Source organism: Macrotis lagotis, chromosome 5 (assembly GCF_037893015.1).
Source record: "Macrotis lagotis isolate mMagLag1 chromosome 5, bilby.v1.9.chrom.fasta, whole genome shotgun sequence".
NCBI classification, from domain to species: Eukaryota; Metazoa; Chordata; class Mammalia; order Peramelemorphia; family Peramelidae; genus Macrotis; species Macrotis lagotis.
Window position 1 is genome coordinate 10,994,057 of NC_133662.1, and position 18,132 is coordinate 11,012,188.

The window sequence follows — 18,132 nt, forward strand, 5'->3', positions numbered from 1 at the left end:
TTCTGGTCACCCTAGCATGGTTAGTGGTTGGGATCCCAAGATTGCCAGTTGCTACAACTGCCTTAAGTTTCACTGAACCTCTAAGAATTCCATCTTTTCTTCTTGGAATCCATCCATCAGTCAGTTGCTCAACAAGCATTTCTTTAGCATTGACTATGTAGTAGGCACTGTTTTAAACATTAGAGATGCAATTAAAAAAAAGGAAAAAGAGGGGCGGCTAGGTGGCGCAGTAGATAGAGCACCAGCCCTGGAGTCAGGAGTACCTGAGTTCAAATCCAGTCTCAGACACTTAATAATTACCTAGCTGTGTGACCTTGGGTAAGTCACTTAACCCCATCACCTTGCAAAAAACCTAATAAAAAAAAGCAAAAACAGTCTCTGCCCTCAAGGAGTTTACATTCTAACAGGCAAGACAACATGTACATATACAGGCAATATACAGGATATACAGGGAGGCCAGGAAAAGCCTCCTGCAGAAGTTGGAGTTTGAGCTGATTATTAAAAGAAGTGAAAGATTATAAAGGAGGAAGGTGAATCAAGAAAGCATTCAGGCATGAATGATAACCACTGCAAAGGCATGAAGACAAGATAGAGAACTGTGTATGAAGAACAGTGAGAAACAGAAGGTAGATCAAAATGTCTAGACCATAGAATATATAAAGAAGAGTAATATGTAAAACTGGAAAACTAGGAAAGACCCATGTTTTTAAAAATTTTAATAATCCAAGAGTTTATATTTGATCCTAAAAGTAAAAGAGAGACACTAGAGTTTATTGAGGGAGGGCAGTATGTATGCAATGTTTCGTCCTTGTTTTTAGAAAAATTTTTAGAAAAAATTAGCAAAGAGTGAGGAAATAAGAGTCAAGGAAACCAATTAGAAGGCTATTGCAATAACCCAGGTAAAGTACCTGATTGCTTTCTCTCTTGGGGAGAGGGGAAAGGAGGGAGAAAAATTTTGGAGCTCAAAATCTTATAAAACATAAAGGTTGAAATTGTTTTTACATGTAACTGGAAAAAATAGAATACTTTTCACATTTTTTTTAAAAATAGCCCAGATAAGAGGTTAGAAGGGTCTGAACTAGAAGCCATGTGAGTAAGAAAAAGAGGGTATCTGGGAGAAACATTGTGCTGTTAGAACTGGAAATTTTGACAACCGGTTGGATTTGTGGGATGAGTGAGAGTTAAGTGGTCAAGGATGTGGACCTTTGTGACTAGGGGGATGGAAGCATCCTTAGCTCCAACAAGGAAGTTCAGAAGAGGGTGAATTTGGGGAAGAAAGATCACATGGGATCCAGAATATTGACCTAATGTCTTAGATCATAGAAACCCCAAACAGAAGCTTGAGCCTTTTGGGCCATCCTGGTCTCTGAACTCAATTGCCTCCTTAGCCTCAGAGATCAACTGCACCCTCCCTGCTGCCACCCCATCTGGTTGTCCTAATTTGGCATCTGCTTCTTCTTTCCTCTCATACTCCAGACTTCATACACTTCAAATCACAAGAGTGTATTTTCTAGAATTTATTTACAAGGGGAAAGAGAATATACAAATTAAAAAACACACCAGGGTAAGGTATTTTTAAGCATATGTAAAAGAAAACCAGTCTCCAATGAAATAACTTTTAAACTTCCATTTAGGAATTTTATGTTCTCTTTCTAGACTGGGAGTTCTGTGACACAGTTATAGGGAGACATGAAATTCTGTCTCCCATCCCAATCCCTGGGAGATCTAGGGATTTTCTCATATGGGAGGATGATAGATCAAGCCCATTCCACAAACCCAGACCACCTTCAGACAATCAGGAAGTTTCTTGTTCTCATGGTGGGGCCTTAGTTCTTTTTAATGTAAATTGTATTTTTTCCACTTACATGTAAAGATAGTTTTCAACATTTATTTTTTATAACATTTTGAGTTGCAAATTTTTCCTCATCCTTCCTCTCCCCATTCCTTAAGAAAGCAAGTAATCTGTTAAAGGTTATACATGTGCAATTATGTTAAACATACTTGTGGGGCCTTAGGTCTTACATTTTTATTCATTCATTCAACAGTATTAATTAAGTACCTACTCTGTTGTAGTCACTATGTTAAGTGTTTAGGGATATAACAATAAAAAATGAAATATTCCTAGTTCTCAAAGAACTTACATTTGGGGGGAAGAGGGAGAAACATGAACACAGAGGAGTTAATAAAAATATAATCAAAGTAATATTGGAGGGAGGGCACTAACCACTGCAGAGATGAGGAAGGGCTTCCTGTAGGAAGCAGTATTTGAGCTGATCTTTGAAGGAAATTCCTAGAGTCCAAGTCTAGGAAGGAGTGTATTCCATACATGTGAGACAGAAAGATCTCATTTTACAAAGGTGATTGAGGCACCAAGATGGAGGAGTCTGCCTGTAGCAACCCTGGATTTCAAACCCAAGTCCCATCACTCTAGACATAGACATTGTCCAGGTAAAAGGTTACAAGGGCTTGATAGAAGCCCCTAAGTAAAGAAAAGAGGCAAGTGTTGGTGGTGAAGTAATGAGCATAACTGCTTCCAAGCAGTTGATCCAGGTTTGATTCCCAGTCAATACAACTTGAAGTTTAGGCTAGGTGGAGCAGTGGATGGCCTTGGAGACAGGAGGATGGGCTTTTGAATTCAGCTTCAGACATTTCACACTTACTAGTTGTGTGACCTTGGGCAAGTCATTTACCCCTGATTGTCTCATATCCAGGGCCTTCTCCAATTGTCCTGATTCATATCTGGTCACTGGACTCAGATGACTCTGGAGGAGAAAGTTAGGATGTGCCTTGGCACAGCACCTACTCACTCAAATCCAATTCATGTATTTGTCATATATCACCTCCCTGATGTCATAGTGTTCTTGGAGAATGAAGGACCAACATCACATGTCTAGAAGAAACATTGTATTATTAGAACAGCAAGTATTGGCAACTGGCTGAATCTGTGGGTTGAGTGAGACTGAAAAGTCAAGAATGAAGACCTTTATGACTAGGGAGGATTTGCTCACAAATCTCTGAGGCAGGTAAGGGAGAAATTGTTATTCTCCACTTTAGAGAACTGGAAACTAACTTCCCTCAGATCAACTTATTAAGTATTGGAGACTGGATTTGAACCCAGGTCTCGTGCAAGTCAGGTGCTGAATCCTGACAGGACAACACATTGCATGTAATTGCTCTGCCTGGCTCCACTATGTCAAAGATATAGATCTAGATCCTTAAAGGTTATCAAAACTAACCCTTTCATTTTACTGATAAAGCTGTGTGACTTTAGAGTCAATAGGCCAGGGTTTAAAACCATGGTGTATCTGCTATACCATTCCATTCCCAATTACTCTGCTAACTAGATTCTCCTTAATCAAAGGACAAGAATGAATATTGTAATGAGTATTTCCATCATCTCAAAAATCAGAATAATTTGACTAAGTAAAAAAGTCACCCCTGAAGTTTGAAGGAAAAAAATCCCACTCCTTCCATAAGGACATAAACACTGCTCCACATGTCAGTGTTTTTCTTAATTCTCCATCCCTTTCATCATACCAAGGAGAGGAAGGCAGGCAGAGGAAGACTATTAGTGCTGTTTATAGAGGACCTGAGATAGAACAACTATTGGAGAAGGGAGGTCTAGCAGCTAATCACCTATTAGGAGAGATCAGCCTTCCTAATGGAGGTTGATACACCATAATTTCTCCTTCCCTCCAGAATCTTACTCCTATCCATTTACTTTCCCTCCTACCCATTCACCTCCCTCCATGACTAGACCCTTCTTTCTCTCAACTTCTTCAGCCATAAATCCTAGTTTACTGCTGACACAGCCCTCTCCATCTGGTAACTCAATTTGTGGGATTAACCCCAAGCCCCAAAGCCCGGTAAACATGTGACTGGTGGGAAATAAAACCAGGGCTGCCAGGAACTGGACTACACATTGATCTGTGACACCACTATCACACTACTGTCCTCTTCAACCTCCCATCAAAGATCATGCTTCATCTTATTCTCACATTGCCCACACTGTAGGGATTATCCCACATAGTGGGATAGGTTATCTACAATGAGGGGAAATTTAAGCAATAATATCTGTATTGACTAGGAAGTTAGAGAGCTTTGGAATTGTAAATATGGATTAGTTTTTACATTTGGTAATTTAAGTGTGAAATTTAAGGTGGAATTAGACCCTCAGAATACTCCCAACAGTAAATAAGTTTGCTTAACCATATCAAGGAAAGAATGTTCAGAACAGAGATAGAATGCTCATTTGAAACAAAATACTATTCAGTAAAGTATCCCATTTCATTTTTTTTTAGGTTTTTTGCAAGGCAAATGGGGTTAAGTGGCTTGCCCAAGGCCACACAGCTAGGTAATTATTATTGGGTCTGAGGCCAGATTTGAACTCAGGTACTCCTGACTCCAGGGCTGGTGCTGTATCTACTGCACCACCTAGCCACCACCCCCCCTTTCCATTTTTGTTCTTGCTATTCTTCTATGGTGTATTAGGCAACTAGGTGGCTTGGTGGACAGAGTGCTGAGCCTATAGTCAGGAAGGCTAAATTCAAATCTGACTTCAGACACTTATTAGCTGTTTGACCTTGCACAAGTCAGTTAACCCCATTTGCCTTAGTTTCCCCATCTGTAAAATGAACTGGAGAAGAAAATGGCAAACCACTCCAAAGAGTCAGACATGACTGGAAAATTATTAAATGGCTCTGGTATGACCTCTTAGATAAAGACTTCAGCATTGTGTCTTGGTTGTTGTGCATTCAAATGACCAGGAAAAAAAGTCAGCATTCTGACACTTAAGCCAATTAAATCTCAAGGATGATTTCAATAACTTTTAATGAAAATTAGCATAACTTGCCTGGATGAGAGGATTAGGCTATATCTCCCACCACACCTTCCTAATGTAGAGGGTTAAACCCAAAAGAGTCCTAAACAGCAAATAATACAAAAACCATTCCTATAAAGTAGAATGAGTTGATGCACCTACATTTGGCTGTAGATTTGTCTGGCATATGGGAATTCTCTTTGCTGCAAATATTAAAACTGTCCAGTTAGACCCTGATTCAAGAAAGACTGGGAGCCTGTCCATTTCTACTGGCTCCTGCTCCAACATTCCTAGATAATCATGTCCTGCTGAGAATAAAAACCATCACCTTTCAGAAAATGCAAGGCTTGCTGTCTCTCACGCCTTCCCTTGGGGCAGAAAGTTCCGACAGATTTCTCTGCTTGCTCAATTAACAGAAGAAGTTGGTATGTCAACAAATTGTTTGCATTTTACATAAATACCTTTTTATGTATTCAGGCATAGATACTTATATGTCAAAAAGGTTTGAAGGTGAGATTTGTCTTGGATAAACAAGTGTTGACTATATTACTTAGTACTTACTGTTAGCCATCTTTGCCTGTGTCTTGGGGGGGGGGGCTGGTTCTGAGTGCATGTTTAACTCCTCCCTGGGAATTCCTTAAGGGCATAGTCTATGAATCCTATGTTGACAAACCTTCCTTCAATGCTTATTTCAATGACCCTTGACCTTATTGATGTGATTATTCATTACCCTGGTGCAGAATGCAAAAATCATTTTCCCCCTATGTGATTTTGGTTTAAGTTGTCCAAGAAACCAAGAACCAAAAGGGTTCTTTCCAATATGTAAAGGGACCTCTTTTTATCATTTTGTGAATAGCAATGTAACACATGGCCTGTCCATCTGTTATCCCTCCAAAATGACTGTGTGCCTGACTGGCCCACTCTAGTCAAACAAAATTCTGATTGTATTTTTAGGACAATAGTTGCAGATAAATTGTTGTGGGTAATGTATTAGAGACCTCACCCCTACCATACACCAGCCCATCTTTTGCCCTCTGAATGGATATGCATTGAAGTGGGGGAGGAGAGATGGGGGAAGGACAAGGAAGATGGTTGCCAGACTTCAAGGATGGATATAACTTTAACATCTGTGCAGGATTTTGAGAATGCTGATCTGGTAGAGAGGAAACCACACTAGGAATGATTTGTTAGGTTGAATGAGGACTTCTAAAAGGTCAATATGTACTTAGAAGAGCTCCTTCTCTGCCTCCTGAGAGAGAGATAAAGATGGGAATGGAAATATAGAAGAAATTTAAGGGTTTTTGTTCAACACAAAGAAATTCATATTAAAAACTGGTAAGGGCCTTCCAGGGCATCTAGTCTGATTCTCTTAGTTTACTGATTTCAGGTCCTGGGAAGTTAAGTTTCTAGCCCGAAGTCATATAGATAGAATTTGGTAGAATCCATTTTTCAATTCCTCCCCTTTCCTATCTTAGCCTCCCCCAAACTCCAGGAGGGTTAGGATTATTATATATTTTTGTCTTTATATCTTAATCATCTAGCATAGTGCTTGATATGTAATAAACACTGAGCAAATGCTTCTAGGATGAATGAATGAATGAATGAATGAATGAATGAATGACAATCCTCTAACTTCAAATCTAGGACCTTTCCTTGCACCCATACTGCCTTAAGAAAATTTGACAGACAAATAAAACTGTTAGATCTGCATGATGAGGCCAATAGAAAGGCTGTAAAAAGGGACTACTTAAAAGAATTAACTCCAAGGTCTGAGTACACTGGAAAGGAGCTATTTGTTGAGAAGAAATTCTAAGAGAAGAGTGTAGGCATAGCCCCGGAGACAATGTCATGAGTCAGATGAGTTTGAAGAGAACAGATCTGGACTGAAATGGAGAGATAGACTAGGATCCCTCCAGAGAAGAGCCCAGCTTCTTCATGGACCAAAGAAATGGAAAGATACAATAAAACTTTGAATCAGGGAATAAGTATAACAGAGCTTTCAGGGAAGAGACAAGTGGACCTAATTGGAACTATAGAAGGAACTGGTTGTACTGAAGATGAAACCAGGAGTGCCTGTAAGGGACCCTGATCAGTGTTTGAAGCCAAATCTGGCTAATTAAGTAATATTAATTTGACTGATCTACATATGGAACACCATGATCTCAAAAGATCCAGAATGTCAGGGCAATAGAAAGATACAAGGTAGGCTTTAAATAAGATGCATGATCTGTCCATTGGTGGTCATTTAGACTGGTCATGATTGGAAGGCTGGACAATGTAGCGAGAGCAATCAACCAAACAATCCACTATGTGCTAAACTCTGTGCTCATCTTTAGTGTAATTTAATCTCTTTGTGCCTCAATGTCCTCATTTTAAAATGAGGGGGTTGCACTCAAAGGATCCTTCCTACTCTAAATTGACAACATCATGATCATTCTAAGCTGCAGAAAAGGTAGTGATCTGTACAGCTGGAGAAAGTTCTCATTCAAGAGTTCCTTACATCAGTGAAATGATGAGTATTCTCATCCGTATGTGGAGCAATCAGTGATGCTGGAATAGAATGCTGGGCCCAGTGGAGTCAACAAGATTCATTTTCCTGAGCTGAAATATGGTCTCTGACACTTAATAGTTTTGTGACCCTGGGCAAGTCACTTAACCCCATTTACCTCAGTTTCCTCATCTATAAAATGAACTTAAGAAGGAAATGGCAAATCAGTCTAGTATCTTTGCCAGGAAAACCCCAGATAAAGTCACAAAGAGTTGCACTTCCTTGACATGACTGAACAACAACAAAATACCCCCCAAAAACTGGCACTGTCCCAGGTGCTGGAGATTCAGAGAGAAGAGTAAAGCAATTTGCTCTGGAGGAGCTTATGTTATATTGGAGGAAAACAATATTGTCAACCAGATTGAACCAGCCTCTAACCTGTGGTTGGCCTGAGCCAAACAGAGAAGACTAGAAACAGGAGAGTAAGGAATGAAACAGAAAGTTACTTTCAAAGTGAAGGAAATGACTTCTAAGGAAAGATACTTGTCCCAGGGCCCCACCCCTACTGGAGGAACCTGAGGAAGTGGATCTAAATCTTTATATACATGAGGCTAGACAAAGAATAAAAGAGTAAAGTATAGCAACAGTAGTGAGGCCCAACAGCAACAATGAGGTGAGATTGTCTAGTGACAAAAAGTCCATATATAACAGGACTTTATGTTTGGACATTTAGGTGCTTACCTTACAGGTACTTAACCAAGCTAGGTTCCAGAAGATGAACAAAAAGAATTGTTGATATACTAAGTTCAAGGCAAGCTCTGGAAAAGAAATTCTGCCTCCTAATATATGAGTATGTAGATATATATATATATAAAATAATTCTTAGTATATATTTTACAAGGTAATTTCAAGGTGGAGGCACTAGTCACTGAAGAAATCAGTATGTTTTAAGACAAACAAGGATGAGAACTGCACAGGATGAGAAAGCATGGGTCAATTAAGCTCTGGTTACCAGCCTGAATGAGATCACAGAGTCATGGAAATGTGAATTAAATATAGGGTTTACAAATTCAAGATTCCCTCTTTTGTTGTTATTCAGTCATTTTTTTTCAAATTCATTTCCAATTCCTCATGACCCCATTTGGGGTTTTCTTGGCTAAGATACTGGAGTGGTTTGCCAGTTTATTTTTCAGATGAGAAAACTGAGTCAAACAGGGTTGAGTGACTTGTGCAGGGTCAAATAGCTAGTGTCTGAGGTCAGATATAAACCCAGGTTTTCCTTACTCTAAGTTTAGTGCTCTTTGCCTTATGCCACATTGCCTCTCCCAATGCCATATTCTTCTTGTTAAATTATAAACTTCTCAAAGGCAAATGTTAGATTTTTTTCTGTAAGATTGAGTCTAAGTTTAAGATTGAAAAATAAGTACAGTGGCTACTCATGGGCCCAACCCTCATCTTTAATAGGTAAGGGGGGTGGCTAGGTGGCACAGTGGATAAAGCACTGGCCCTGGAGTCAGGAGTACCTGGGTTCAAATCCGACCTCAGACATTTAATAATTACCTAGCTGTGTGGCCTTGGGCAAGCCACTTAACCCCATTTGCCTTGCAAAAACCTAAAAAAAAAATAGGTAAGGGATCTTTGATGTGCTCTTTCCCACAAGCGTGGGTTGACTCCTCCTGATAATAAAGATGTTCCACCCAATGCCTGGCTTCTGAGTCTTTTCTCATCTTTGTATTCCCAACACTTAGTCTTCCAAGGAGTAAAAAGTGAATAAATGATTGCTAAATTAAAACAGGAATTAAAGGCCTTGAGTTCAAATCTTGATTCTGAGTCTTACTACCTGCATGACTTTGTGAAAATCGCTTAATCTCCTTGGTCCTCAATTTCTTTTTTTGTAAAATGAAGAGGTTGGACTTTATGTTCTCTGAGATCCTTTCTAGTTCTATATTGATAATTCTATAACATTTTAGGGGAAAGATCCAGGAGAGCAGGGAAGAGACAGCTGTGAAGAACAGTGGAAATTAATGACTATTGAGGCACAGACTGAAGTGGGTCTTCAGAGAGGTGAACTGGAAGGTAAAGTTTGTGAGAAAGTGGATGATAAGCTGTTCAGGAAATGGTGGGGGGTTTGGGTAAGGCTTGTAAACTTGTTGAGTGACTTTGGACAAGTAGTTTCCCATTTCTTGAGTTTTTTTTGTTCAATAAAATGAGAGAACTTGATTGTGTGGTGTATAAAAACTTTGAGAGACATAGTTTCAGGGTAATTAATAATTTTATTAACCATGCTATCAATAATTAATAAAAGGAGTCAGTGAACCTTTTGAATGCCAAAAATCCCACTTGAAACCCAGTCAATACTTACATACTCTTAGAAGAATGGGTGTTGGGGCAGCTAGGTGGTACAGTGGATAGAGCACCGGCCCTGGAGTCAGGAGGACGTGAGTTCAAATCCAACCTCGGACACTTAATAATTACCTAGCTGTGTGGCCTTGGGCAAGCCACTTAACCCCATTGCCTTGTAAAAAGAAAAAAAGAATGGGTGTCCCTGAGAATCAACTCTGATTAACAATTAATGAGAAGAATGAATACTATAATGAGAGGTAGATATATTATCTATACCCATACCTAGGGTAATCTAAACAAAAGGAAGCTTTTACCTAGACCTATCTGAATATAACACAATGGAACAGAAGCCATCAATTCATCTAAATTAGTTTTCCCAGTCATGTGGGATCTGAACAAAATTTTATTTGTATATCAGTCTTTAAAGGTTACCTGAGTAGCCTACCGAGGTTGATTTCTAAATGAGGAAAGGGGGAGACCTTAGTCCTAGTTCAATAATTGGTTATTGAAATAGGAGAAAAATAAAAATTTCTCTTCATTGTCTCTAAGGTCTCTTCCAGTTCTGACTTTCTAAGTATCCTAGGATGTGAGATAGTCCAAGAGTAAAGCCTATTCTGTGAGCTAAAGGGTTTATTTGTCAGATTCTGCTCTGGCCATAAAGATATCAACAACAATCAATAGATTCATAGGATGTAGAACTAGTCCTACCAACTTTATAGAAGAGAAAATTAAGACATAAAGTGCTAAGTGCCTTTCCAAAATTACATAATGTGTCGTAATTCAAATTTAAGTTGCCTGGGCATTTTCTTCCTGAATCTGTAAAGTCACTTTAGTGCTGTTTTCCTTTCATTCAGACCCTAACAAGCTAGACAGAAAGAAGGGTAAACTCTCCCCATTGTCTATTTAAAAAAAAAAAGTTCAGAGAGGAGTCTGAAGACACCCAGGTGTGGGAGGGGCCCGGCTCTCTGGACAGCCATGCCCCAGGCTCTGTGTGACTGATGTGAAGGACCAGAGACAGGGGGAGGTAAAGAGAGAGAGAACATCAGCTCGTGTAAGCCCACATCCATGCCGGTCACACAATGGGCTGCATCTATCCATTCTTCTTAACACAGACAACAAGACTCCTGACAGATTAGAATATTGCAGCTTTATTGATTGAGACAAACTTTATTCTCAACTAGAGGTTACACTAGGGAGACAGAAGTGGGAGAAAAAGGGAAGGGGTAAAGAGGGACAGGAGAAGGGAGAGGGGCAGAGTGGGAAAGGGAAATGGGTGGTTTGTTTAAAAAACAACACCAACATATTTCACCCTGTTAATAAGGGGGCTCCAATTCTGTTGTGCTTTGTACCTATTGAGACGGGAAGGTGGGGCAGGCAATGAGACATTGGAGCTTGTGGTGGAAGTTGTTGGCTTTTCTCCTAGGTCCCCTGGTCTTAGCTGAAGTAGTAGCTCTCTCAGAATTAACTTCCTTCTTTCCTTTTTCTTCATGGCCCCTTTCTCCCAACCCCATTTCACTGGATAATTTTGTGGTGGCTAAGGATAAAGACCTCTGAAGAGATGGATAATTAATTAGAGAGACCTATGTGGAGGAGGAATGTAAAGAATTGGACTGAGAGTATTTGTGGCTTGACTGGCAAGAATAATAAAAAATTTTTACTTCTCCCAGAGTTGCCAAGGACCTTAGAACAGGAGAGGGAAAGGGAGAGGATCTCTTAAGAGGGATTCCAAGCAAGTAGCTCCCTTAGCTGGTCTCTTTACCCATATAACCCAAACCAAATCCTCCTACTCATGATAGCTGGAGATGGGGCAGCTCTGCTAAGTTGTTCAGACTACCTTTCCTTCCTTCCACATTCTGAACTTCAGGTCATCCTCAGCACTTCCACCTCGTTCCTTCTAGGATGCCCAATAGGATTTACCTCTCAGTGTCCCCTCTCTAACAATCTACACCTAACCCATATATCAGCTATAACAGAGGAGGGGAGATTTACCTAGGCATGCTCCAACCCATGGCAACACAGACATGGCTCCCCACTAGAGATCCTGGTTCAAAAAGGAAAACTAGGGTATAGGATGGGGAAGGGCTGACCTGCAACCCCCAGTCCAACTTAAACTCTGGTGATGGAGGAAGGAAGGAGGGAGAGAGGAAAGCAGTATTTCTGCTATCTGGGAACCACTGGGGGGGTCAGGGACCCTTGACCAGAGGGGTCTGACAGATAAAAGTGGAGACTGGTCAAACTACTAAATCAGGTCATATCCATATAGCATTGACTATCTCAGGGGAAGTCTCTGACTTTATACTGGTTCCAGTAAACCCTAGTAGCTGGGAGGTGGGCTAGGAATTCGAGGTACTGAAAATAAGAAGGGCTAAATTGGATGGCAGTGGGGAGAGAGGAAAGTAGCAGCCCCCTGACAGTCATTACCAGTACAGTCTACCAGCACCAGGAGGAAATAGCTGATCAGAGATCACTGGCCCCAGCAGCCTACATTGGGGCCCCCAGGGCCTTCACCCTGAGCTAGAGGAAAAGAATTTTAATTCTGGTACTGTCAGTACTGTCATTAACTCATTATGTAACCTGAGCAAATCATTTCCCCTTTTAGAGTCTCAGTTTCCTCACTGTAAAATCAGAGTTTGAACTAGCTGAGTTCTAAGGAACTTTCCAATTTTTGTATGTCTCCTGTGGTCCCCACAGTGCAATAGGGCTGGAGAAGAAAGGTGAGTCATCCCCTCTACTGAGGAGATGTTGAGACCCAAGCAGAGGCATGGGTTTTCAGACCCAAGCTTTATCTTCCTCCCTGGTGGGACAGTAGTAGCTACTAAGTCCTGGGATACTCTCCCCCACCATACTTCTCTCAGCTGATCGGCCATTGAAGAGGGGGGCTTGGGGTGTTATACCCCTAGAATACGACCTGGAATAATCCCCATTTTAAGGCCACAAAATGCCCCAGGTCTTGCCAGCCTGGAGGAAGGGGCTGCCTTGGGTCCAGCCATGGCAACATTGACTGGGATACACACATAACACACAGGTGCATGCATACACAGAGATGTCCCACCTAGACATGCAGATTCTGAAATCTATTCTGCTACATTTATCTCCTCTCTGATATCTTCATGAACCTCATTAATCCCCAGGAATTTCTCTTCCATGAACTCCAAAACCTTCCTTTTTTGCATATGTGTTTATATCTTTTGATTACCTTCTAAGTTCCTGGAGGACAACAAGGCCTGACTCTATTTTCTCCAAAAGCCTAGCACAGTTTGGAGGGCAAACATAAAGGTGTCCATAGATATTTTTTCAATCCAGATTCTCAATCAGTCATATGTGCTGGAAGAGAGATGGATACAGAGACAGATAGACACACAGAAAGAGACAGACAGACACACACACAGAGAGAGAGAGAGAGAGAGAGAGAGAGAGAGAGAGAGAGAGAGAGAGAAACCAAGACTGTGCTCCTAAGGAGCTGAATGGCTTGACAGCCATAATGGGGCAAAAGAGAGTGACTGGATTTCTAGGAACATAGCCACATAGTGGGAGCCAGAGAAAAGTGAAGAAGAGTTCATTTAAAACAAAGGGATTGGGAAAAGTTCTGAGAAGAAAGCTCTAGTCACTGATGAGCTGCTAAAGAAAATGACTGATGAAGATGTGATAGGGTTAACCCTAGATCAAGATGGTTCCTTCCTCCCATTCAGGACACTCTGGCTGGGTCTTGGTCCTTATTTTGAGGTCACCTATCTTGTATATCTTTTCCCAAGGTTTTGTAGGAGGGAGGATGTGAAATGATCAACTGAAGGGAGTTTCACTGATAACTAAGTCCTTAGCTGATAAGCTGGTTGTTAGCTGATAAGTAAGGTTGTCGTCAGAGACTCTGGTAGGTAGCTGATAAATAAGGTGATTAGCTAATAACCAATTAGCTGATAACTGAGATTGAGTGCTAAGTAATATTAGCTGATAAACTAAAGTTAGCTGATAGGGACATAACTGAAGAACTTAGGGTTGGTAATACATTAGTTGATAACTAAGGTCAGCTGATAGCAATATGACGGTTAAGGTGTTAATGGTATTGGGAGTTGTGTTACTTTTAATAGAATCATAGATCCATAGATCCAAGCAGGAAGAGATCTCAGAAGTCATAAAGTCCAACTACCTCATTGTTCAGATAAGGAAACTGAGACCTAGGAAGATTAAATAATTTGCCCTAAGGACACAAAGGCAGTAAGAACCAGTGTGCTTTCTACTGTACTTTGTAAAACTGGAAGAGAGACTCCTTCAGCACCCTGGGTAATGAATGGTGTTAGAATTTCAAATCAATGTGAGTAAATATGTTGGGGGAGTGGGACCTGCCCAATACTCCTCAATCATACCAGGAGCCTAATTCAGCAAGAGATACATGAAATTTAGCTACAAACATACAGACAGAGATGCATGCTGACTCACACAAATAGATACATATGTTCACTTGTGTGTACAAACACACACAAACCCAGTCCCACTTACTCAGAGGTCCACAAAGATGGCATGGAGTTAAATTTCCCCTCTCTTTGCCCCCAGAGGGTTTTGGAAAAGAGGAAAAGGATTGTGTTGGAAAGCATTTGGTTCCCGACCTGCAGGCTCCACTTCTCCTTTCCCTAGGACTCAGGGAAAGGACTCCAAGGGAAAGATTCCCACAAATTTGGGCATAAACCATAGGCTGAAAGTCTCCACTCCCTTACCCTCTTCTTCCTGCTGCCACCACTGACTGTGAAGGATAGCTAGTAAGTCAGCCCCTACACCAATATACATTTGGACAGTGTTTTGGAAGTTTTAAGGTCTGTTTAGGGTGGATCAGGCAAAGACTGAGGGAGATGTTGGCAGGCTATTGGAACCACAATAGATATTACTTTCCCAGTAATGGAACAGGGAATTACAAGAAATGGAGGGGGGAGACAGAGCAAGATCCCTCCTGCACATACAAAGCACCCCTCTCATGTCATATTTCTTGCTATTAAGAAATGGGGGAGCCTAAACATAACTCCATTCCCCCATCTTTTAGTGTCCAACCTAGAGGAGATGGGTTCAAAGTTATACAATTTATTCCCTCCCCATTCCCCACTCACATCCCATTTGATCTCCCTCAGATTCCACCAAAGTCCAAATGGAGGTCAGCCCAGAGACACATGTTTAGATGTGTTTAAGGGGGAGGGTAAGAAAAAAGAGGATTCTTCTGGTTGGTATAAAGGTTGGAGATCTATACTGCTAACTCAATTAAATGGATGACTACCAAGGCATACTGTGGATTATTCAGATTTGAGACAGGGAGAAAAGGGAGAAACTCTAGTCCAAATAGGGTAACTCCAGGAAAGAGACCAGAGAGCCCCAGGCTAAAATGAGGGATTTGGGGGGATTTGGGGATTTCTACCCTCCAGCCCTCCTTCACCAGCATATTCTCATAAGCCTTGAAAATTGAGAGTTGTTGGAAAAAAAAGCCCCCCAGATAAAGTAAATACAGTTGAACCCTCTCTTGCCCAAGAGCATAGGAGAAGAGGAATTGAGGCACACCCAGGCAGGGCCCAGGCACTTCTATCCAGGTTAAGCAGTAGCCTCTGTGCCACATCTGGAGCTGCTAAGCTGCTGTTTAACCTTTAGGGAGAGTAGTAGTTAGCAGGAGGAGAGCAGGGAGACACACAGCATTGGTAGGAGAAAAGAAGGAAGAAGAGAATACTGTAAAAGGCCCCTGGGGAACACGGCCCAGCTGTCTGCCACCAAGATCCCTGGGGGTGGCTGTGTGGACAGGCAGGGGTCAGTGCTGTGCCAACCAATAACAATAGGGCAAATCCCCTGTGTTTCCATGTTAAATAAAGTTCTGGTAGCTTGGATAGAAACTTGTGCTTTAATATATATAGATATATATATATATGATGTGTGTGTAAGTGTGTATGTGTGTGTACGCATATGCGTCAAACCAGTGTCTCCAGGATCTCAAGAGATGGGCCTCACCCACTCTCCTCCTTTGTTTGGCCACCACAAGCCCCCCTCGATGGCACTATGGCCCTGTCCCCCTGGGCACCCCGGCTGTGGGGAGGTCAGTCTTTGGTACGATGTAGACACTTTGGTGTGCCGGGGGGCTTGGGAGAAGCGTAGGAGAAGGTTGGATGGCTCTCATCATCTCAGCATTGCCAAGAGAAAGATGGTCAGGGGCCCAAAGAGCAAGGGACCAGGTGGGCAGGAGGCACCACTGCCAGGCATCACCACCACTATGAGGGAGAAAGGAAACACATAATGAGCTTTGGTAAGAGGATTTGTGTATGATAAATAATGTGTCTGTCTAAATAGCATGATGCCAATGGACCAAGCATCCTAAGCAGCTTCCTAGGGTCCTGGCCTCTAGTGCCTTTCCCTTAATTCCTGACCCCTTTCCCTAGTGACTTTAAAGAGATCCACTACTTGCCTTCACACAGATAATCATACTCAAACTCACATACACACACACACACACACACACACACACACACACAGAAGCATGCTACCCTTATAAAGCTAGACTGTATGCATATAGGTAAGAACTGAGGGATTCATTCCTCTTTCTCTGCCACTGGGTCCAATTAAGGCCAGCAGTTGTTTAATAGGCATCCTAGAGAAACTTCTGTTTTGAGATCCTGCCCTCTTGTTCAGTGATTGTATCTCCAGGATCACCATCTTAGGAAGGAGCCCCGCCTTTGTTCACTGCCCTCATGCTTGGATTCATTCTCTAGATTTCCCCTTTTTTTGGCAGGGGTGGGGTGGGGTGGGGTGGTGGTGCAAGGCAATAGGGTTAAGTGACTTGCCCAAGGTCATACAATTGGTCATTAAGTGTCTAAGGCTAGATTTGAATTCAGGTCATCCTGACTCCAGGGCCAGTATTCTATCCACTGCCACCTAGTTACCCCATCTGGAATTCTCAATGATCAAGCAGACAGAAATCTGAGAAAGGCCTTAACTTAAAAAAAGGTCAAGATCCCTGGTGCAACTGGGCCATCTCCTGTCATCTTAACCTATTCTTGCCACTAGACCCAGAGGACACTAGAGGAAACAATAAGATTAGTGAGTTTGCACAGCCCTGCCTGGCTTAAATCCAATTTACTAGCAAGTCATGACATCACCTTCCTGATTTCATGGTACTCTTCATAATGAAGGACAAACACAAACAAAAATAATCACCCAAGGACCCTTCCCCCTCCCCTTGCTCCAGCTTTCCTATTTGAATATAAGCTCTTTGAGGGCAGGGACTGACTTGTTTATTTGTGTGTTCCCAGAGTAACTGACCCATTTCCTTTTCTTTTCTATCCTTTCCTTTCTCCTTTCTCCTTTTTCCTTTTTGCTTCTTCTTTTTTCCTTTTCCCATTTTCTTCTTTTTTTCCTTTTTTCTATCTTTTCCCTTTTTTCCCTTTTTTTTCCTTTTTCCCCTTTCCTTCTTCCTTCTTCCCCCTTCCCCTTCCCCTTCCTTTTTCTTTCCTTTTCCCTTTCCCCTTCCCTTCCCCTTCCCTTGCCTTCCTCTCTTTCCTTCCCTTTCCTTCCTTTTCTGTCTTTCTTTCCTTTGGTTCTTTCTCTTCCTCCCTTTCTTTCTTCCTTTGTATTTTTCTATTAAATTGATTGAATCATACAAATATGAACACAAATTGATTAGACTTTCATAACTTCCCCCTTAATTCTCCTCCCCCTCCCGGTCCCAAACCTTTGTTGGGGTCCACTTGCTTCCTGGGACACTCTCCCTTCTTCAGGCTGACGTCATCAATGGCAATATCCCCCAAATAACCTGAGCCTCGAACCCCTTCAAAGATAATCTGGTGGGAAATGAGATCAGAGAAAAAAATTTAGAGGAAGTTGAGGAAGATATTGCCAGAGCAGAGGCTAGTTAAAGCCTCTTCATTTCTCCAGTGTTCTTTTAAATTCAGTTCCTTCTTCCATTGTTTTCAAAGAAACCCAAGAAAATAATGAGCAAAGAGAGAAGGGAACTCCTCCTGTATAGAAATACATTGAGTCATTTCTGGGAAGAATGCTCATGCCTAGATGTGAGAAGTGAGGATGAACCAGGACAGTATCAGTATCATCCTGGTGCAAAGTCTTAATAAGATAGCGACTCCTTCACTGTGAAGGAGTGATAGACTGTTGAGCCCCCAAAAGTCATGCAGAAAAACTAGCCCTTACTCACCTGGAAGGGCCCATTGGGGTTGATGGGCACATGAGCTTGCTGCCAGGAGTTGCCCCTATTACCACTCAGGGACCATGCATAGGTCTCCAGGGCTCCCTTGTTCCGAGATCGCACCAGAAGATTGAGGGAACCTAGTTGAGGGGTGGGAGGAGAAGGGATGATAGCCACTGAGGGGCTATCTTTGGGGAAAGGGATAGGTTCACATTTTTCACAACCCTTTCCCTCCTACTCACAGTCTATAGCCTGGTAGATGGAAGGAGTGTGGATACCCTACATTCTCATACTGACCCAAAGAGAATCTAGGGAAGAAATTCTTTA

At 41.7% G+C, this 18,132-nt stretch overlaps 1 protein-coding gene across 2 annotated transcripts in view; it reads right to left on the reverse strand.

Moving 5' to 3' along the window:
• Positions 1-10,797: 10,797 nt before the first annotated feature.
• MDGA1 (MAM domain containing glycosylphosphatidylinositol anchor 1) overlaps positions 10,798-18,132 on the reverse strand; it is an 83,755-nt gene continuing 76,420 nt past the window's right edge. For both annotated transcript variants that reach the window (XM_074236839.1, XM_074236838.1), the window contains 3 exons: positions 17,815-17,945; positions 17,338-17,446; positions 10,798-15,880 (listed from right to left, as the gene is read on the reverse strand). In XM_074236839.1, coding sequence (XP_074092940.1) covers positions 15,789-15,880; positions 17,338-17,446; positions 17,815-17,945 — 332 coding nt within the window. In that variant the 3' untranslated portion in view covers positions 10,798-15,788. The remainder of the gene's footprint in view (positions 15,881-17,337; positions 17,447-17,814; positions 17,946-18,132) is intronic.